This window comes from Patiria miniata, unplaced genomic scaffold, assembly GCF_015706575.1.
Source record: "Patiria miniata isolate m_02_andy unplaced genomic scaffold, ASM1570657v1 HiC_scaffold_20, whole genome shotgun sequence".
Lineage (NCBI taxonomy): Eukaryota > Metazoa > Echinodermata > Asteroidea > Valvatida > Asterinidae > Patiria > Patiria miniata.
The window spans coordinates 21,948,810-21,968,061 of NW_024037059.1; the positions used below are offsets into that span (position 1 = coordinate 21,948,810).

Sequence of the window (19,252 nt, forward strand, 5' to 3'; positions counted from 1 at the left end):
TATCACAAATTGTAGCAATGAGTAGGACATTTAAGATACCAATTTTATCTTAATCGTCCTATTAACTTTGAAATCAACTGAACAGAGTAAAACGTGCTGCCACTGAAATACCTAGAAAAATATACCTCCAATTAATTTAAGACTTAAAATGTTATGTACATTATTATCACTTTGGCTTCTTAACTTTCTTTTAAAAATTTGGCATACAGATAAAGCTGGGTTGTCAGCAGTTATATAAAGTTCAAAAACAAAAGGAAAAGTCGGGGCACATCTGCAGCGATTACTGAAATGGACATTTCAGAGTTTGGATCTTGCACAGGTAGAACACAAACTTATAAAAAAAACTCGGATAAAATCAGTATGGATTGACTTGAAGCCTTAAAAGCCATCTCAATATTTGTGGTTTGCTGGTGGATTTGATAAGTTAAGAGACTTAAGTGTATTGAAAATTAGCTTTGATTTGCCCTTTTAAGGTAGCTGCAGATTTTGAGATGCATTCAGAAGCAGCGTGATCTTTTATTCTTATGCATTGGCAGATACTCTGAAAACTTTCACGTGAGCAGTGGCAGAAGTGGATTCTGCGGTAGGAATAGTCAAGTTAAAGACGGGGACATCAAAATCTTTATGTTTTTCAACACATGGCAGCAGAGAAAAGATGATATTCAGTAATGAGTTCCAAGAACAGACTATGTTCGCTTGATAACAGATACAGTTAACCTGGTATTGGGAAAATGGTTTTTAAAAGGGTTCTACATGTACATGAATATATATACAACTGTATTGTAGAATTCACTATGACAACATATCACAACAGATTGTTAAAAAAAAAATCCTCAACAGATTTTAGCATACTTTTTTCTTAACAAATGTAAAATAATACTGACTATAGATACAAAAGAGGTTTTCAATATTTTGGCAATAAAAACACACCCCCATGTAGTAATGGTCCATTCCTCTTGCATCTTAAGGCCAAATGTTGGCCAGATCTATCCACTATTCACAGGAGGTAGGATATAAATTATACAAGACAAAAAACGTAATGCTTTAAAGGAAATCCGATAAATAAGTGATGTCTGGTTCAAACACAAATGGAACCAGACCAACCCTAATAAACAACTGCTTATTATCTTCATACATAAATGTATGTATTAAATTCCACACACAAAAAGTTTCAATAATTTTTCTTTTTTTGAAAAAACCTGTGTTCTGTCAAATACTGAGGGTATCTGATACAATCAGGCAGTGTTACTTTCGGTGACAAAAACTGTTTTGTTATTTTTACAGCACCTTTGGGTGTTCCAGTAACTTCCAATAAAAATGCACCCAACCAAAGCATGGAGTGCTATTACTTGTCGAATGAAAAGAAAATAGTAGATAAAAGCTAAAGCATTATCTATTTTAGAATATTAAAAACACATTACCTGGAACATCCAGGAATACAATAAAAAATCCTCTAGTCCCAGCCATGGCTTCAGTATATACAATAATAATCCTATACAATGTTTTATTTTTACTTACAACTTGGCAAAAAAGTTACTGAGTCTTATAAAATAATATAATAATTATAAAACACAAAGATCCTTCGCGACAAACACATAATTTGACTATTTATAGTTTTTTATATATATAGAGAGTTTGCAAACCACAGTAAAGCCGGCTATACTGGACAGCATTACCTGGGTGCCAATACATACAAACGCTTATTTGTAATATACACAAATAACCCACTGTTATGCGGGCTTGTTTTTTATTATTAATACGATAAGGGTACGGTTAACTTGCTTCATTAGCATAAATAAATATTCATAGAATCTTTACACTCCAAAGTATGTAAAACATAATCTGTACAGGGTTCCTGCTACTGCTGGCACCTTGGCAGTGTTCGATAGAGTCAAGTGGCTCATGTTGTGGGTGTGTCACAGGTTGACCGCGTAGGCTCGGGCGTTTTCTTAATTCACCCTCGAAAGCTGTGTTCACACAGTGGCCACAGAAAATAACTGCAAAGAAAATGGAAGACAAGGTTAGAGATTTCTGTAAGTTTCTGATAAGGTGGGATAAGATTTCTAGAACGTGAACTTCGGGGTAAGCCACGCAAACTGTGTAACTGATCATAGATTCAGACTAACAACTTAATTGCACTATGTTGGCCAACAACACCTGAGAGGTATGGTAATGGCTCCGCGCACTAGCAGACGATGGCACTTTGTGACCACTTTCTAAAGCCCTAGTGGGAGGGACACATTGCATTGCATACTGGTTTGCAGGCGTACCGGGCAAAGTATGCACGAGTTGTTTGATTCTTAATGTGCAAAAATCCGTAGTATCTTCATGTGAGCATCAGGTGTAATGGGCAATGTGTTTAAATGTCCTTTCCAATGGTCTCCCCAACACTCCCTTTGTTAATGGTGAAGGGGGGACTTGTGCATGGAGTCCAGAGCGACAATCAGCTTTAAGGTTTGCAAGAATGGTCCTATTTTAAACTCGAGTTTATTTGAACTTTTCCAATTGTCACACCCCTTTGTTCCTTCCCTCTGCCTAACTATCACCTCGTATTACCCCCTTATGTAATATTTCATCCACTGCCACACCCCTTTGTTCCTTCCCCTACCCTATCCCCACTGGCGGCGGAACAGGGAGGGCCAGTGGGCCATTGGCCCCCCCTTTTTCCACTGCCCCCCCCCCCCCACCACACACACACACTTGGGGTCCAACAATAGCAACAATAGCGTTCTCTTGGAAAAGGGCGCACCGTACTGCTGAATGAATGATGTTGAGCCCCCCCCCCCCCCCCCCCCCCCGCAACTTTTGAATTTTCAACCGCCAGCTGACAATGGCAGTACTTTGGCCCCCCAACTTTCAAAAGTTGTCCACCACCGCTGCTTATCCCCTCTCTTCATCCCCTTTGATGTCCTTCCCCCTGCCTAATCCCTGCTTTTCTTTCAACCGTTGCATGCTTGTGTGTCCCCTATTTGTTTGTTTCAATACCACTGACATTTTTCCAATGAGAATGGTCCTGCCATGACCGTTTAAAACGTTATACCCCCCAATTTTGTTTATTCCCAATTTATTTCCTTTGATATTTCAAGGATTAGTCTTCATGTCTGGGTGTAAATAAAAACTCCTCTTACCTTAATATTTACACAGGAGAGTCTGAACTACTGTTGTCCTTCTCCTTTCTGTCTTCAATCTCTCTGGTCTTATTACTACCGCCTCCTTTCTCCCAGTCTCTCCGCCTCTTGTGGTACTTGTAGCTGTCTGTCCGTTCCCCTCCGCCGCACATCGGGTGCAGAATAGAGACCTTGGCCGTTGCTGTCACGGTGGTCACATGGTGTGACATCTGGGGTGAGGGACTAGGTGATGACGAGGATGAGGATGTGTAGTGCGGCATGTTGGGGTGGTGGATTCTGGAAGATCGCGGCCATTGGTGGTGGGGAGGTCTGTGGGCTTTCCACTGTGGTTTCAACAAAAGGAAAAGAAAATAGAGATGAAGAGTTGAAATAAATACAATTATTGAATCCCTATATAGCATTGCTCAGTACGAACACCACCCCCCCCCAATAAAAATACATATTAAACCTTTTTATTCTTATTTTATTCTCAAGCAAATTGTCTCTAAACTTGTTGACATCTTTTCAACAAGTGAGAGCACATTTTCATAAGAACAACTGCAGATATTGATTTGAAAGAGTTATTTGTGCACTTATTACAGTGTCAGAAAGAAAATGCGGCGAGCTGCTGCAGTAAAGTCAAAGTAAAAATCGTTTCAATTTTTTAACCCTAAAAGGGATTCGGGGCAACAATATCCCCCACTACAATGTCTTCTGCATTTTTTAGATACCAATGTTTTCAAATTCTGGCAAATAATTTTGAAAAATTTTCTTTTTAATGCAGCTTACTGTACAATAATTTCATTGCTCATTTTAACCGTTATTGCACATTATCAATTACGGTGACTACTAAATGTTCTGTCTGATAAGGTTACATTTTTGCAAGTTGACTAACCATGAATAAAAAAAGGCCAAATATCAAGTAAATTTGTCATGGACAACAAGGCCGAAAATGTCCAGCCGTTTGAAGAGTAAGCAGCATTTTCAACGAGTCAAGCAGAATTCTTTCTGATTAGAATGGGACCAACCTCTTGTCTTTGCGGTTCCCGTGCAAACGTCTGCACCACCACCTCCGGTGGATGGACCTCGATGTGCTCCCCACCGTACCCTCTATAGGTGGCGCTATCACCCATCGACGACACCGAGCCACCAAACTCCGTGCCTTCCCAGCCCCTCCGTCTGCCTGACCGTTGCTGCTGCTGGTGGCCCTGCATGGCTATCCCGCTCCTCTCCACCGGTGGGGTGGGTGGTGGGGTGGGCGTGGTCAGTCTAGTAGCGTTGTTGGGTGGGCGTACCTCTGCCGGGGGTCCGACCAATGACAGGATGACGGGGAGTAGGACCAGTCCATTGAGGGTGCCGATGACAATAAGGGCAGTGAAGACGTAGAAGAAATAACTGCAGGAAAAGCAACAACAAAACATTTCTCCATTAACTCCCAAGTCATGCATTTAAAAGATTTTGATTTGTATAAAAGAAAGGATTAAGACATTGGGAGATATGAGATACTATCATGGATTTTTCCAATCATGTAAAAGTACTGTCAAAAAAACTTTTCAACTTTGCACTCAAATTGATAATCTAATGATCTTGGACAAAGGTCCTGCTAGGATCAAAATGTTAGGTCCTCTCACTTTTTATGATCAGAGTGAAAGACCAGTGCATATGCTTCCAAAAGTTGCTAATAAAGGAAAGGAAAAAAATGAACCATGAGTTCTTTTTTTCCCGTTAACCAAAAGATAATAAGTTTGGTACAACAAAATCTAGGTGCATCTCACAATAATATACTGGTCCATATATATGTTGAAAGTCTTTGCCAATGCTTTTCTAATGTCTAATCCATTGGAGGACAAAATTCAGATATATTATCTACAAGTTTGAGTTGGGACCTAGGGTGGGCACCCCCTGTAACTAGCACATTCCACATCGCCAGGGCTTTTTTTCACTCTCTCTTGTGTTGTTTGCTTTGAACACTGTTCAGCACAACCAAGCCACCTTAGAGTTGGGCGTTGGGACCTGACTATCCCATAGCCAACCCCTATGGTGAAGCCTTAATTGACCCCATGTAGGCAAGGGACAGAGACTGCCGGGGATTTTCACTCCTTGGGATGGTGAGCTAGGGTCAGCTGAACTTTTCTCTCTACTCTGGGTAAAAAAAAAAAGACCTTCCATCTGAAGTCATTGAGACAGGTGGGCCAAGAAGGGCAGGTGGACAGGACAGAGGATAAATGGATTGAGTCAAAAAGTTCAGAATGATTTCACTGAAATTTTAAGCAGTGATTTCCAAAGTGTATTCTCAACCTCGATTTTCTCAACCTCGATTTGTGCGGATAAAAACATGGAGAAAAGAATTCATCTCTATTTACAAATGATTACCAACTAAATTATGTCTCTCTAAGAATCTTGCTTAATTCACAGCCTTCAAATGACACATTCTGGGAGATATATATCAACTTTGCCTGTGGTAAAACACTTGGTTTGAAAGATACAACACCAGAAGCAAACAAAACCAAGCTTTTCTAAATATTGAGACGGCACGGAATAAATCAAATCCGGCACTTTTTTATCAGATAAACGCACTGGTCTGGTAAAATACTACTGGCCCTCAAGCACTCCAACACAAACACTTGAGTCTTTTTTTGAACCAAAGTTCTGGTGGGTAAGGACAAATAAATAGAAAGGATGACACAGCCACAGACACATGATTGATCAAGGTGCGTGACACTAGCTCCAGGCCAAGAGAAGAAGAAAAAAAAGGATGAAGACAAAACTTTGGAAGAGGGGGGGGGGGGGTTAGGGGAAGAAAAGGAAAATAGATAGCCAGGCTGTAGATCAATGTCCCCTGAGCTACAGGATTGTGGAATGTTGCTATAAATATTTAGACAGATTTCACCTTGCTTTGGACCAGCAGTGACTGGGGATTTATTTGGTTTGGTGGTGGCAGTATTTACTGGCGGCTGTAATTCCTTCTGGGTAACCTAAACATCTTGCCAGAGTTTGTAACAAATTGAAGTTGGAGTCACATGCAACCACAGATGTCCAGAAACTGTGAACTCACTTTTATCAGATTTCTCTAACGTGTTCAATATCTTTTTTTCTTTTCAACATTTTTAAACAAAAATCTATGATTGCATTGCTGCAAGCTTAAAATTCTGAAAGCAACACATACTTGAAGATTAACTTGCCGCACACCAAATAATTTCTTATAATTCCAAGCAAGTTTTTTTTATTCAGAGCAACCCTACTACGTGCCTCTGGTTTTTTTCTGCTTGCACAAATAACAAGAGGAATCAGGCAGAATAAACACAAGTGCAATCTGCCAAATGTTTTCTGACAGGGGAATGTGGTAGGGAAAGGACACCCCCTGGCAAACTTGCTATCAGTGGTCACTACCACTGACAGCTGCATAAACAAAGTCCCTTTCAGACCGGTCCATTCCAATTTCTGGGGGTGCACCACCCAACAAAGTTCCCACAGGGGAAGAAACTGCCGCCTCAAATATCCTCATAGATTCTTATGCTTTTAAGCAATACATTACTTATCAAAAGTCTTAAAAATGTTCCAGCATTGGTAATGCATGGAATGTTTTCCTTGAACTCAGTGAGTTATAAATACCTATAGATTAGGAAAGTTTGCAATCTCCCCACTGGTAACCATGGTGTGACAAATTACTTTAATGAAGTGCTGGCATGTCAACAAGCTGACCACCCAAGAACTCAATTCAATGTCCAAAGTGACAGAGAAAAAATATGGTCAGCTCCCAAGCGTATGACCATGAACCTAAGAACTTGGCACACAGTGGATAACCTTCAGTGGTCTGCGCATAAATTCTGTGGCTTACAAAAAAACAACATTCATGTTTAAATTTCCAACATGAACAATCAATCATCCGAACTCTAGTCTTTAAAAATGATGTTGTGTACAACCTGTCTAAAAATATCACATACATGCCAGTTAATGCATGGTGAAAGCCTAGCCTGAGATCAAGTTATTACTGTTGTAACATGATCAGCATATCACCACCAGAGGATGTGCTATAAAAAGCACATGTTCCCTGGAGGCTTACGGAGAGTGGAATATCAACAGCCAAGAATAGAACATGACTTCCTTCACTTTAATAGTTAAACCCTTCTGGTTTTTCTAGATGAGCTACAGTATGGAAAACCTAAAATGTTCTATTGTATTGGTAAAAATTACATGAAAGTGAATGCTTAGGATTGGTTGTAGAAATTGTAGCTGTTTGAGTTTATGTATCAAACAAAAGTAGAGTCTCAATAAATATATGAGCGTTCCAAATGTATCCTTGTCACATCACAAAAACAAAGACCCTCCATTCTTAACACAAACAGCTCCATATTCAAAACAATTTTGATTTGAAAAAGAGTAAAATTCTTCCAATAACCTCTGCATTTTACTGAACAAAGCGAGGTGCTAAGACCAAGGGAGCAACCATGGCTACATGTAAGGTTTTCCCTGGTGACGACGACCTGCAAGAATCTAGGTCAGAGGTCACAGCTGAGGTCGTGTGTTGACAGAGCAGGGGTGTCAGCAGTCCAGGGTGCCCCAGCAAACACCAAAACCACTTCCTATTTTTCATGGGTCTAGTAATGACAGGCTGGCCAGACTTATTGCAAACCTTGATGGATTGTTATTAACTTTTTTCCCCAAATTAAAAGTTGGTTCTAATTCTGTTTTTAGCTGTTTATACATAAACATGTTTGAGGGAGAGTATTGGATGGTTACCCTGGATATCGTAAAACAAACAAACCACAATCGAACCCCCAACATTTATATGAATCCACTTTGAAAAATGATTTTTCACAAATCATTCTCAAAAATTCTTAAGAACCTAAGTTACTCCCTATTCCCTTCCCCTCCCCCAAAAAAATAATAACTATCTGAGCCTTCAGTGAAATTTAGTATTAAAGCTGAAGCTGACTTTGCAACTGCCAAAATTGTACACCCCCAAAAAGACGCCCTACCCCCCCCCCCCCCACCCAAAAAAGACAGCAACACCCCCTCCCCCTCCCCAAAAGAAAATGTGATCAATCGTAACACAGTCTGAGAGTGATCCATTTGAATGATCTTGTTTTTAAGTATTAAACCAAATATCAATGATTTTTGAGGGAACACGTGTTGGCAGCATAATTAGTTAATGGGCACGATCAACCACTGAAAAACACTAATACAATTATTGGGCAAGAATTTAATCTCAGCCAGCTTTTCATTTCCGTTTGTCATTAATCCAACAACTGCTTTCAAAGACACAAAATGCATTGCAATAATTGAGAGGGTTTTTTTTTTGGGGGGGGGGGGATCTCACCTGACGATGAAATCAAACTCCGAGCCAGCCAGCATGACCACGCCGAGCAGGGTAGACAGAGCGCCATCAACGACCGGCGAGAACGTGTGCCCCAGCGCCATAGTAACACGCTTGTTACGATCACCAATTGTCGTCAGGAAAGCCTAGAAGGTTAATGAGAAACAAAAATGAGACGATAAAGAAGAGGAGAAAAGAGATTGCCACTCAACCTCAGCTGGGATTTAACATTGCCAACAAGCTAGCCTCAGACTTTTTCAAGTCATTATCTAAGATGTACAGCAAGATCTAAATCGGTTCAACAGGCACAGCATACTGTCCAAAACATGTTTCCACCGGTTCTTTACATAACCTCACAAACCCACAAAATATATTTTATGTCGCGTGGTGCAACCAATAACCAGCTTTTATAAAAAAAAAAATCAGAATTAATGGAAGAAGGTATTTTTCACTTCATTTTTGGCATTCGGAAATATTAATTCTGGCGTGCCTTAAGTTGGTACTTTGCATGATGAGAATGTAAAACAATGGACGATCTCAGTTTGAACAATGACAGTTTTGTTAAAAATCACTTTCCTTTTTTTAAATGCTTAAAGTTGATCAAACATTTCCAGTAGAACCACTGTCAAGGGACATGTGGGGTTTTTTTCACTGGTACTCACGTAGCAGGTGTGCAGAGTAAACTCCACTCCAATGCCAACCGATATGATGAGCGTTACAGCCGGAATCGCACTGAGTTTGATCCCAAGCAATCCCATGAATCCAAACAACTCTGTGGTGATCATCCCAAGAATGCAGACCTTCGTAAAAAAAAAAGGACATCAATCAGAAATCAATTCCGATATTCAAATACATTCACGTATTTAGATAGTCAAGTTATCACAAGTCAATCACAAGTTGTCTGGTTCACGTTAAAAGTTGCCAGCTATTTCACTGAACTTTAGCAAAGGCATTCCTTTACAGAATCAATCACAATCCTAGATATTCAGCTTATGTTACATACTCAAATTTATGGCTACACTTTTTTTCTCACATTTCTGATAAACGAAGCATCAGAACTAGCTTTTGTATGCAATATTGTCTACAATGTGACAGACAGCTTGCTCCCCAATTGAGAATCACGACCATTTGCAAAAACAACCAAATGATACGAAAGAATCTAATCCCAAACTCACCAGTATGAGTGCAGCCCAGGGGTTAGCCAGCGTGACCGTCATGACTAGGAAGCTCGCCCCAAGCACGCTGACCAGCGACAGCGCCAGGTAGAACCGTAGGTCCAAGTACTGCTCCCAGAAGGTGAAGGGCACACCCATGGGATAGTTGGGCAAGCCTTGCTCCACGAAGTACTCCGAGAGGTTGCGGACGTTCCTGACCACGCTGATGAAATCCTGCGTGTCCCGGAGGTTGTTGAGATAGAAGGGCAGCTGGGTGTAGTTCAGGGGACTCGATCGGGGAACTGAGGGAGGAATCACGTAAATGAAATAACGTAAGCCAGTCATTCTGAAGATGGATAAGTTTGATCTAGGCATGTACACTGCTTCAACATGACTGATTTCCTCAGACGACAACACACGCACCTATAGAAGCAGCCAAATCTACGTCCCATGGATAAATGTATTACTGCCAGCCACAGCAAGAACAAAGCAAACCTTTCCATAATTTCAACAAGACTGAAGCAAAAACCGCTTTGTAGAAGTGAGAAAGTTCCACCACAACAACCCCCAGAACTCGACACTTTTTCACCATGTCGAAAGTCCAACTTAAGAAACTAATTTCAGAACTGTTAACTTACTTGTTACATCCCTGTCTGTTTTCCCGCCTGGTGTCCACTGCGCGGGGGCAGGGTGCAGCATGGCTTGGGAGGCGGAATAGGACCACGTGTCGTAGTTGCACCAGACTGTCAGGTAGTTATAGAATCCATCGGGATTGATGACACCGTGATCGTCAACAAGACGCTCCGAGACAAACTGAAGATAAAGTGCAGACTACAATGATAATTTTCGGCTTTACAAAGTAATGTCTGTCTTAAACATGGCTCATTCTGTAAATTTAGGGTCCACTTTTTTCACTTCTCCCTCTTACATCTGAAATCTATGATTTTATAATTCTGATGCACTCCTTCATGCAGTCGTCATCCAAGAGTAAAATTTGAATAGCAAATTACCTTCCCAACAAATAAAATATCATTTGAAGTCATTCTTAATGATACCTGAATGGCGATATTAAAAAGTACCCAGATAAGAGGAACAGGACAAATGTCACACAGTGGACTCCAAATTTACAGAATAACCCATACTCCAAACAAGTTTTGAAAAGTTAAATGGGAATGACAAGTTTGGTAACACTTGTTACTTCATAAACTGGGCACATCAAATTCTTAACTTTAATGGGTAAAGTGTTGGTTTTAATCTGTCCACTACCCCTGTCCATACCTACCCTATTGAAATCAATGGGTCGTTCAGGAATACCCGTCTGGATCAGCATCTTGTAGGCTAGTACTCCCTTCTCAGATGCATTGTTGTACCAGTTGTTCAGGATAATGGCGTTACCTTTCTTGTCCCTGTCAAACTCTCTTTGCATTTCTGTAATAAAGAGTCACCAGATTTTAAAAGTAGTGAAATTATTCCCAATCTCTAAACATTCTTAAAGCCACTCACAGGAATTACTCTATTTATTTGACAAGAATTCAATTGCCAAAGGAGGCAAAGTCTTTGATAGTAAATTAAGAGAAATTTCACTGAGAAAACTATTCACAATAACAGCAGGTAAAAAGACACGTAGGCTCGACAATTGATTACTATTCAATTCAATGCAGAGGGTAACATAAGCCACAGAAAATGCTTGACAAAAATGGCACAGCACAACGAATTTCGAGCACTTCGTGCCGGGAATATTTTGACATTGATCGGACCCAGACGCGGGATTGTTTTTCTTGAATCTCGATGCCAGATGGGTTCAGGCGATCATCTGCGGGTAGCACACTCTGATATTTACGGCCTCGCTCACTGCGAGCGGGTCAAAGACGGATATTTCCGGCCTCTCTCGTTGGGTGTTTATCCGTCATCCGTTCCGAATACCGCAAAACCTTCATCCAACGTGAACTGGTTAGGTACAAATGTTGTTTAGACAAACGTCGTAAATGTCCGATTTCCAACAGAAATTTCAGCCTCTTTTATGGAACATCCTACTCACCAAGTAGCCAATCCCTGAATGTGATCAGCCAAAAGGACGGCAGAGAACCGTCAGGCTCCCGTATCACCTGCTCGATGTTACGGAACTCTGTATGGTACGCGTGGAGTAACCGCTGCTTGTTAGCATAGTCAAAGTCCTCCTGCGTTACACCGTACATGTTGTAAAAGCTGAAGTACTTCATCTGGGCCTCCAGGAATTCTTCCTCCCGCGTTCCTCTGGGGACTATGTCCGTGATTTCCAGTCCGTCCTCGATTTGGGTCACGCCGTAAATGCTGAGCCCGAGCAGGCACGCAAAGAATACAAGCACGCAGACCTGTACATGAGACACAAGAGAAATGTCTTTGTCAAATAGGTATGTTTATGGATTACGAATATAAACCTGGATTCAATGAAGTTCTATATTTTTCCAGTTCAGGGGGTTAGCATCAACGTTTTTGATGTAGTTGTGCTTCCTATCAGTGCATGTTGGGAGGTCTGCTTGCCCAAGTATTTTCAGGAGAAATATTTAATAAGATCATGTATCAAACCAAGTCATGTAAGGATACAATACTATCACTTTTTCTTATAATCAACTATGGAACTGAGCTTTGTTAAAATGTTAAAAGTCAGCATTAAACAGTATACTCTCTGATGAGCTGAGATTTAAAAGGATCTTGTTAGGAAGTTTTCTTAGCTGGACGAGCAAGGGTAGTACTAAGGTATACCCTTGAGCTTCAATACCGTCAGATAATTCATCAGTACTTTATAAACTTGTTTTAATCCTAGTGTTGACAAATTTGAGCAAAAGTATAAACTATTTTTTTTTTCAAACAAGTGATCTCTCTTCTCACCTTTACTTGTAACTTCTGCAGGAAGGGTGCATAGTATCCCCGTGCAAACCCAGACAAGCTCCATCTCCAACACGTCACCTTGCGGAACCGCTCCCTCAGACTCGGCCGCTCACGCTCAAACGAGTTCTGCCTGATCAGAGTTCTGGTGGAGGCGGTAGAGGCCGCCGTGGAAGGAGGCGTTTCAACCACCGGCGTGATCCCCTCCGTGGTGGTCACCGACGATGGGTGCACCACGGTGACGTACGGACGCTCACCATGTGAGGGCGCTGTCTGCGTGACGGCTTGTACCGTCGACTGTAGCCGGACCTCCGTCTGTCGCGGCAATGGCTGTCTGGTATCAGCCGGTCTAGGCTGGACCCGGATTACCCTATTTGCACTTGGACTATGGACAACAATCACATAAATACAGCCAGTGAGAATGTTTTGGGGTTGTAAGGTTAAGAGCAAAGTTCAGCTCTGCTTTGCACCAATCCCATTCTCCATGAACAAAGCGAATGAAATATTAAAGTGTCACTCCTTGGCTAATTCAGGCTAAGTTGGAAGTTATCCTCCGACAATTCCTTTCATTTTTATAGATTTACCATTAATTTTTCTTCCAAGCGAGCTGTGCTTTTTAGTCAGTAATCCTAGTTTCATTTTGAGCTTCCACCAAGCAACCCAAAAGTGTTGCCCCTTAATCAATTACCACAAAGCACCAATGACTCCATCCAAACTAAAACAAACTTTCCAGTTACAAGAATGTACACTTCGGTCGAGTGAAAGTCGACAAAAAAGATGATAATCTCACCTGTTTGTTAAACAGCAGAAGATATCTACCCGTTTAGACTCTCGTCTCTTGATGTCTAATGCCAGGATGGCAGGGAACACTAACACAATGGCCAGGAAGTTGAATACTATTACTATTGCAAACTGGAATAAACAAAACAAGATAGGTTTAAAACCTGTTCAACGACTGCAAAATACAACAGCTAGAAACCGAAAAAAAACTATTGCAATCTGAAAAGTAAAATAACTGCAGATAGCAAAACTTCAAATAGGCAAAATGTTATAGTGTAAGAATTGAAATTGTTGCAATCAGTGGAATGTTGGTTTGTATATCTATTATTCCTTTGGAGCATTTGTCCTTGAGAAACCTGTTAAACTACTAACTTTGGCTTGGATTGTTACAAATGTGCATAATTATTATGATAAAACTTAAGCATGGCCACTTAAATAAAATTTCTCTGAAGTGCCTTGACATCTCTGATGACATAAGCCAAAAAATAGCTCAGACAATATGATCTACAACAACCAAGTTAGAATGTGATACAATTTTATAAATTGTTCAGAACAACATAGAAAATGGTCAGTAAAGGTCTGATGTCCGACTGTAATTTCATTGTCAGGGTCTTAGTGTGGATTGGAACCTGGAACCATGGACTTACTTGAAGTGAGAGGGACCGCAGAGCGGGAATAGGAATAACAGCTGCAAGAAGAAAGGCACACATGTTGTTGATGGACGTCAGGAAAACGCTGACACCAGACCGACGCAAAATCTCACCCGTTTTATACTGCAAAATAAGAAAAATCATTAAGAGTCAAATTAGAGATTTCTTTAGTAATTTTCATACTGTTTATTTATATCTTTAGAAAACTAAAGACAAGGTTTGGCAAAGTTGTGCAAGATTCATACAGGCCTCCTGAATCAACATGTGTGCATCTCGGAAGTTGCACAAAATAGGAAGCTTCACAATAAAGTTACAAGACTCTCAGCAGTGTGTTTCTATTTTTTAAATGGCATACAAAACAGCTTAAAGAGAGAAAATCATCTGATCCAGGGAAAAGTTGTATGTCTGAATCATGGGGTAAAAGTGTATCACATTCACCTTACTATATTAAGTTTTGTCTACAATGTTATTTCAGAAAAAGTACAATTGTCTCAATGCAGATGTTTCTGCATGTTTTGTAACTAGACCCTTCCCATTTAGCAGACATCTTTGAGGCATTTCTATGTGATTTCAATTCAGAGACAATGAAAGTACAAGAGGTCTACTCATGCCCAACCGATTGACTTATCGCCGTTTGCGAGTTAGCCACGCCCCTTAGACAATGTAATTTTGTACATTAAATTGGTTTGTCTCAGATTTTACGCGTTCCGTGTCAATTTGTACATCTTGTAATTGGACAATTCACACAATTTGCGTTGACGCGATTCTGCCGTGATAGGTAAATAGGAAGAAAAGCATGCACCTCAATGATGGCTTCAATGCACAGGGTCTATAGCACAGCACAGTTAGCATACATCTCTTTCCCCCCCCCCCCCCCCCCCCCCCCACATTATACCACAGCCTTCTTGCAACACATGCACATGTTCACAAATTACAATCTGCAGAAAAAAAAAGCTGTAATTGTGTCAACACCCAGCCTGGCAGGTTGGTTTGGTTTCCACTACTTGTACATCAGGCCAAAGGGACCATGGACCACCAACTGGTTGTGGCCCTACACCATGGCCCCAGCAAGCATCTCGGATTCCATAACATGAATATCCCTACCCCCCCCCCCCCTCCAACCAAACCACCAGCTCACCAGCTAACCTGACACTGTATACCACCCTGACCCAGTTATTTATGCCAGCAATTTCTGGGCTCTGTGTTAAGGGTCTTGGAGGTCCCTGCTTGTGTGTTGAGTCGATGATGGAAATTTTAACAATTTATTTTTGAAGGGGGAATTGAGATTACAGTTATCTGAGTTATCTGTGTTTCGGTGTATGCTCTGAGGATTACTTTGCCATGGATGTGCATAAAGCCTATGACATGGTGATTTGGTAAATTTCTTTTTCCTTTTTTTTTTGGGGGGGGGGGGAGAGGTCGCCCAAAAGTCAACTATTTTTGCCTCCCATTGGATCTGGTACAGTTTCATGTCCCTAGGCATTTAAGAGTTGCCCCAAAGATTAACTAGAAGTCAAGGACACTTAATACTGGCTATGGCTCAGAGGCTAACAAGACTGTGAACAAATGCCACTGAGAGATATATTATATCTGATTCTGAACATGAAAAGACATTTGAAATTTCATCAAAAACATTTTTTGGAAAAATTCTGGTATTGCTGAGCCTGAGGAATGACTTTGATCAAATCTGCAAAAAAAAAACTGAAACGAGAAGTTGATCAAAAGGCCACAGGTTCAAAACCACCCCTGTCAAATATACCATTTTACAATATAAATAATGCCACTAGTTGATGCTGTAAAGGTACATAGGATCATTTTCATTTCATGAATGTTTCGTTTCCTATAATAACACCACTCAAAATCCAAAGAAAAATGCTAAAAACCCAACCTGTTCATATATCAGCTCAGAGGATATCACACTTTTCGAGAAAACAGTGATAAACTATGCATGACCTTTGGGATAATGAAAAATGACCCTACGTGACTCAAGCGAAATACAGAACGTTTCCATGAATCCTTTTAGCACATTGTTATTAGTATTACTATGCAAAATATAAAGATACAACGTCATCCAAGGATAAGTTAGTATAAAATCAAGTTGGTGATGACTGTACTAGTAATTACAAAATCTTGACAATTTACACAATTTTTAACAAGGCCTTTAAATATCTTAAGAAAAATACACAGATTACAGATGCTTAACCATGCCTGTATTAACAGAAGCAGTAAAAAGAGCCCCTAAAAAGGACGATTTGATTTCCTTACTCTTTACTCCAGGAATACATGAAACAAGAAAAACCCAGGGAACCAGACTAATTTATCAGGACTGAAGGGTCTAGACATTCCTGCTCAAAAAAAGGAGGGAAAAAAGACACAAGGCCCCCAGCTGTCACTGCTAGCAGGCTTGAAATAATAAACAAGTAAAAGGCTGGTTTGTGCAATGCAGCATGTTTCCATGTGCCGGCCAGGGTAGGGTCTAGGGCTCAGAGAATGACTCTGTCAGGCCGACTCTGTCAGGGGCTGGACAGACAGGACACAAATATTTAGAAGAACTGGCTTCCATCTTGCGTAAACAAACGATAGCTGGTGGTGCAAAAGATATGTGAAAGCTGGGAGGTCAGTTACTCAAACATCAGGCCATTTCGAAAAATTAGTTGTTTGTCTGGAGCGAAAGCTATGAAATTCTGTCCTTTATTAAAAATATTTTTCTTTTGGAAAGACAACACAACTTTTTCTTTTGCGTCACCCAAAAGTACAAAACAACCAAATATGAATACTGTTTTTTTCTGAGGAGCAGGAATTGGGATTTCTACATCAGTTTGAATTACAAATAATAAACAGATTCATTATTGACTTTAATCACTTTTGAAAACTTTTCACATATTGGTGATCGCCCCAACCCAACCCATGCCAGGATTAAAACTTTGAAAACGAAACTCCAATAAGAAACCAGCCCATGACTACCATCAAAGTTGATTGATACACCAAAAGATTGCACAGGGCCGTTCAACTACTGATACACCCAAAGATTGGACAGGGCCGTTCAACTACGGAAATCAGTTCTCCCTGAACTCTTGTGGTTTTCCTTTTCGTGCCGAAAAATGCAGACACGGTGAACAAAAAAGAGAGAGGTTTTCTGCTGCCAACCCCACACCACAGTATGGTCCCTGTACACGAACAACACCAGAGGTCTCTGCAAATGAGTTGGGGTTAACTTAATTTAGAGCCTATTTATTCCCCTCCGTGTTTTCCCGAATCGCTGGGACAGACCCCGGGTACAACATAATAAGAACCGAGTGGGGTTTGAGAAGTGTGCGATCGATCGGGATTGGGCAATGTGCAATTCATCAAGAATTTTTTTTAGTTTTGTTCAATTGTGCAGTGTTAGTGGTGTGCCCTGACTTTTGTTTAATTTGTGCAGCTTATTACTGATTGTCTTCACTCTGAGAACAAGAAAATGCATGTCGGGGCCCAATAATGACAGACTTTTTATCTCAGCATAGATAATTGCTTCCCCCCCCCCCAAAAAAAAAATGTTGTTGGATGTTCAGCAATCTTAAGGAAAAAAGTGAGCATTTCTGCGGCCAAGCAGTCATAAAAATAAAGGTCTGCTAACAAGAATTCAGATTCAAACCATCTAGTCTTTAAGTCTCTAGTCTAAGCATCTATTTACCTAAGAATTGCAACACATGTAAAAGTTTGAAAAGCACGCAAATTGGGTGATATCTGGACTTTGTCCGTCTACAGAGCACGGAACAGAAGGAGTTACTGATTAAAGCTTGGCAAAAAAATGTGGCCAAACAAATTCTTTCTCTATCATTAGAGAGCTCCATAGTAAATTCAACCATCAGTACTGTCACAGGGATTTTCATTGCTCTAGTTCACATTAATGTATTAAAACCATGTTCCCATTGGACGAAAATTCCTTTCATCCTCATTTCTTCTGGAGTTAATGTTACTCCCTGTTAAAAGTTGGTAAGAAAAGCAAACAAACACAACTTTTATGTTGTAGTTTTGGCTCCTATAATTACTTCCTGTAGGTAGCCCAAATGCCCATGAAAAGGGTTTCCTTTATCCATTAACTACCATTATGCCTGAAACTTGATCCCCAGCCCTCCCCCACAGGAACACTAGCCATCTGTTCTGGATTACCAGTTACATAACAGGAGCTTTCATTCATCTCCCTGCCCCATAAAGTATGTAGGGTTATGTACTTCAGCTGAGGAAAATGCATGGGCATAGTATGTACATGTACATGTTCCACCTGTCCTGAAAAAGTCTAGACATTCTTTTATGGATAGAGTGGCCTCCTTGTTTCTTTCACTCAAGAAAAACATGATGGAAGGTGGGGCATAATGTCAAGTGAAATTCAGGGTGGGAGTGGTCATGACCAAAAATGGCCAAATATGGTTGGTTTGACCAGAGTGGAAGACAGAGTTGACTACATGTATTTTGACTTGGCAGTTTTGAATTTGACAGATATTGCACAGGAAAAGCGAAAGTGTTAACAATGTAGGTCTAACAACAGTCAAAGTCGCCTGATAATAAGCATCATTAGAATTCACATTCATGAAATCTTGATAACCCCATACTGGTAATGGACAAAAAGCATCTCATATCCCAATAGTCTGGTGCCTCGGATTTAGTAAGAATACATCTTCGTACCCCTCTGCAACAAGAACCAGGCAGAAAGTGCCATCATGCAAGACTTGAGTATTACTCCATTGGATATAAAAAAAACGCTTTCGAAGTTTAACCTTGCTTCCAAGTACAAGTCTACCATTAAGGAAAAAACTCGTCCAAATTAAACCTGACACGCCGTTTAGAGTGATCAAAGGGGGTCTTACAGCCCAGTATTGACTCAGCTGTCTCCAGCAACACACAATCACCTCTCTGTCCTCTTTAGTTTCGGGAGATCCCTGATATCTTAAGATCCGATCCTGAGGAGAGGGTTTTTTTGTGATGGGAGCTGGCGGGAACTTGGGTGGCGGCTCCTTTTCATTCTTGCAGGGTCAAAGGTTAGTTCAATATTGTGGGTGTTGTTTTCCTACACTAATGTGGTGTGCAATCTCTCCTAAGTACGGGCGTGGTACGTGTCTGGAAAAGCACTGTTTGAGGACCCCCCTCCCATCCGTTCAAAACTAAAGCGGGCTTCCATAAAAGAAGTCTTTTTAGACTTTCTAGTCATTACCCATTTTTATGTAACAATAGCACATCATGATAAATCGTTTTCTTTAATTGAGAATACTCTTCACTATACTCATGCTCCCTTAGCACAGGTGCAATTGGGAGAAAATGGAAAATCCACGAAATAATCGGCAGGATTTCACTTTGCCTTAGAAATCTGTTATTCAAATATCCCTATTACCATATTTTGCA

General features: G+C 40.6%; 1 protein-coding gene across 2 annotated transcripts in view; it reads right to left on the bottom strand.

The window, feature by feature from the left end:
• Window positions 1-627: 627 nt before the first annotated feature.
• LOC119728208 (protein patched homolog 1-like) overlaps window positions 628-19,252 on the bottom strand; it is a 68,837-nt gene continuing 50,212 nt past the window's right edge. For both annotated transcript variants that reach the window (XM_038200346.1, XM_038200347.1), the window contains exons 14-25: window positions 13,871-13,996; window positions 13,234-13,355; window positions 12,447-12,828; window positions 11,617-11,929; window positions 10,861-11,006; window positions 10,217-10,391; window positions 9,600-9,880; window positions 9,087-9,224; window positions 8,428-8,570; window positions 4,136-4,502; window positions 3,129-3,451; window positions 628-1,997 (exon numbers count right to left, since the gene is read on the bottom strand). In XM_038200346.1, the coding sequence (XP_038056274.1) occupies window positions 3,137-3,451; window positions 4,136-4,502; window positions 8,428-8,570; window positions 9,087-9,224; window positions 9,600-9,880; window positions 10,217-10,391; window positions 10,861-11,006; window positions 11,617-11,929; window positions 12,447-12,828; window positions 13,234-13,355; window positions 13,871-13,996 (2,508 nt within the window). In that variant the 3' untranslated portion in view covers window positions 628-1,997; window positions 3,129-3,136. The remainder of the gene's footprint in view (window positions 1,998-3,128; window positions 3,452-4,135; window positions 4,503-8,427; window positions 8,571-9,086; window positions 9,225-9,599; window positions 9,881-10,216; window positions 10,392-10,860; window positions 11,007-11,616; window positions 11,930-12,446; window positions 12,829-13,233; window positions 13,356-13,870; window positions 13,997-19,252) is intronic.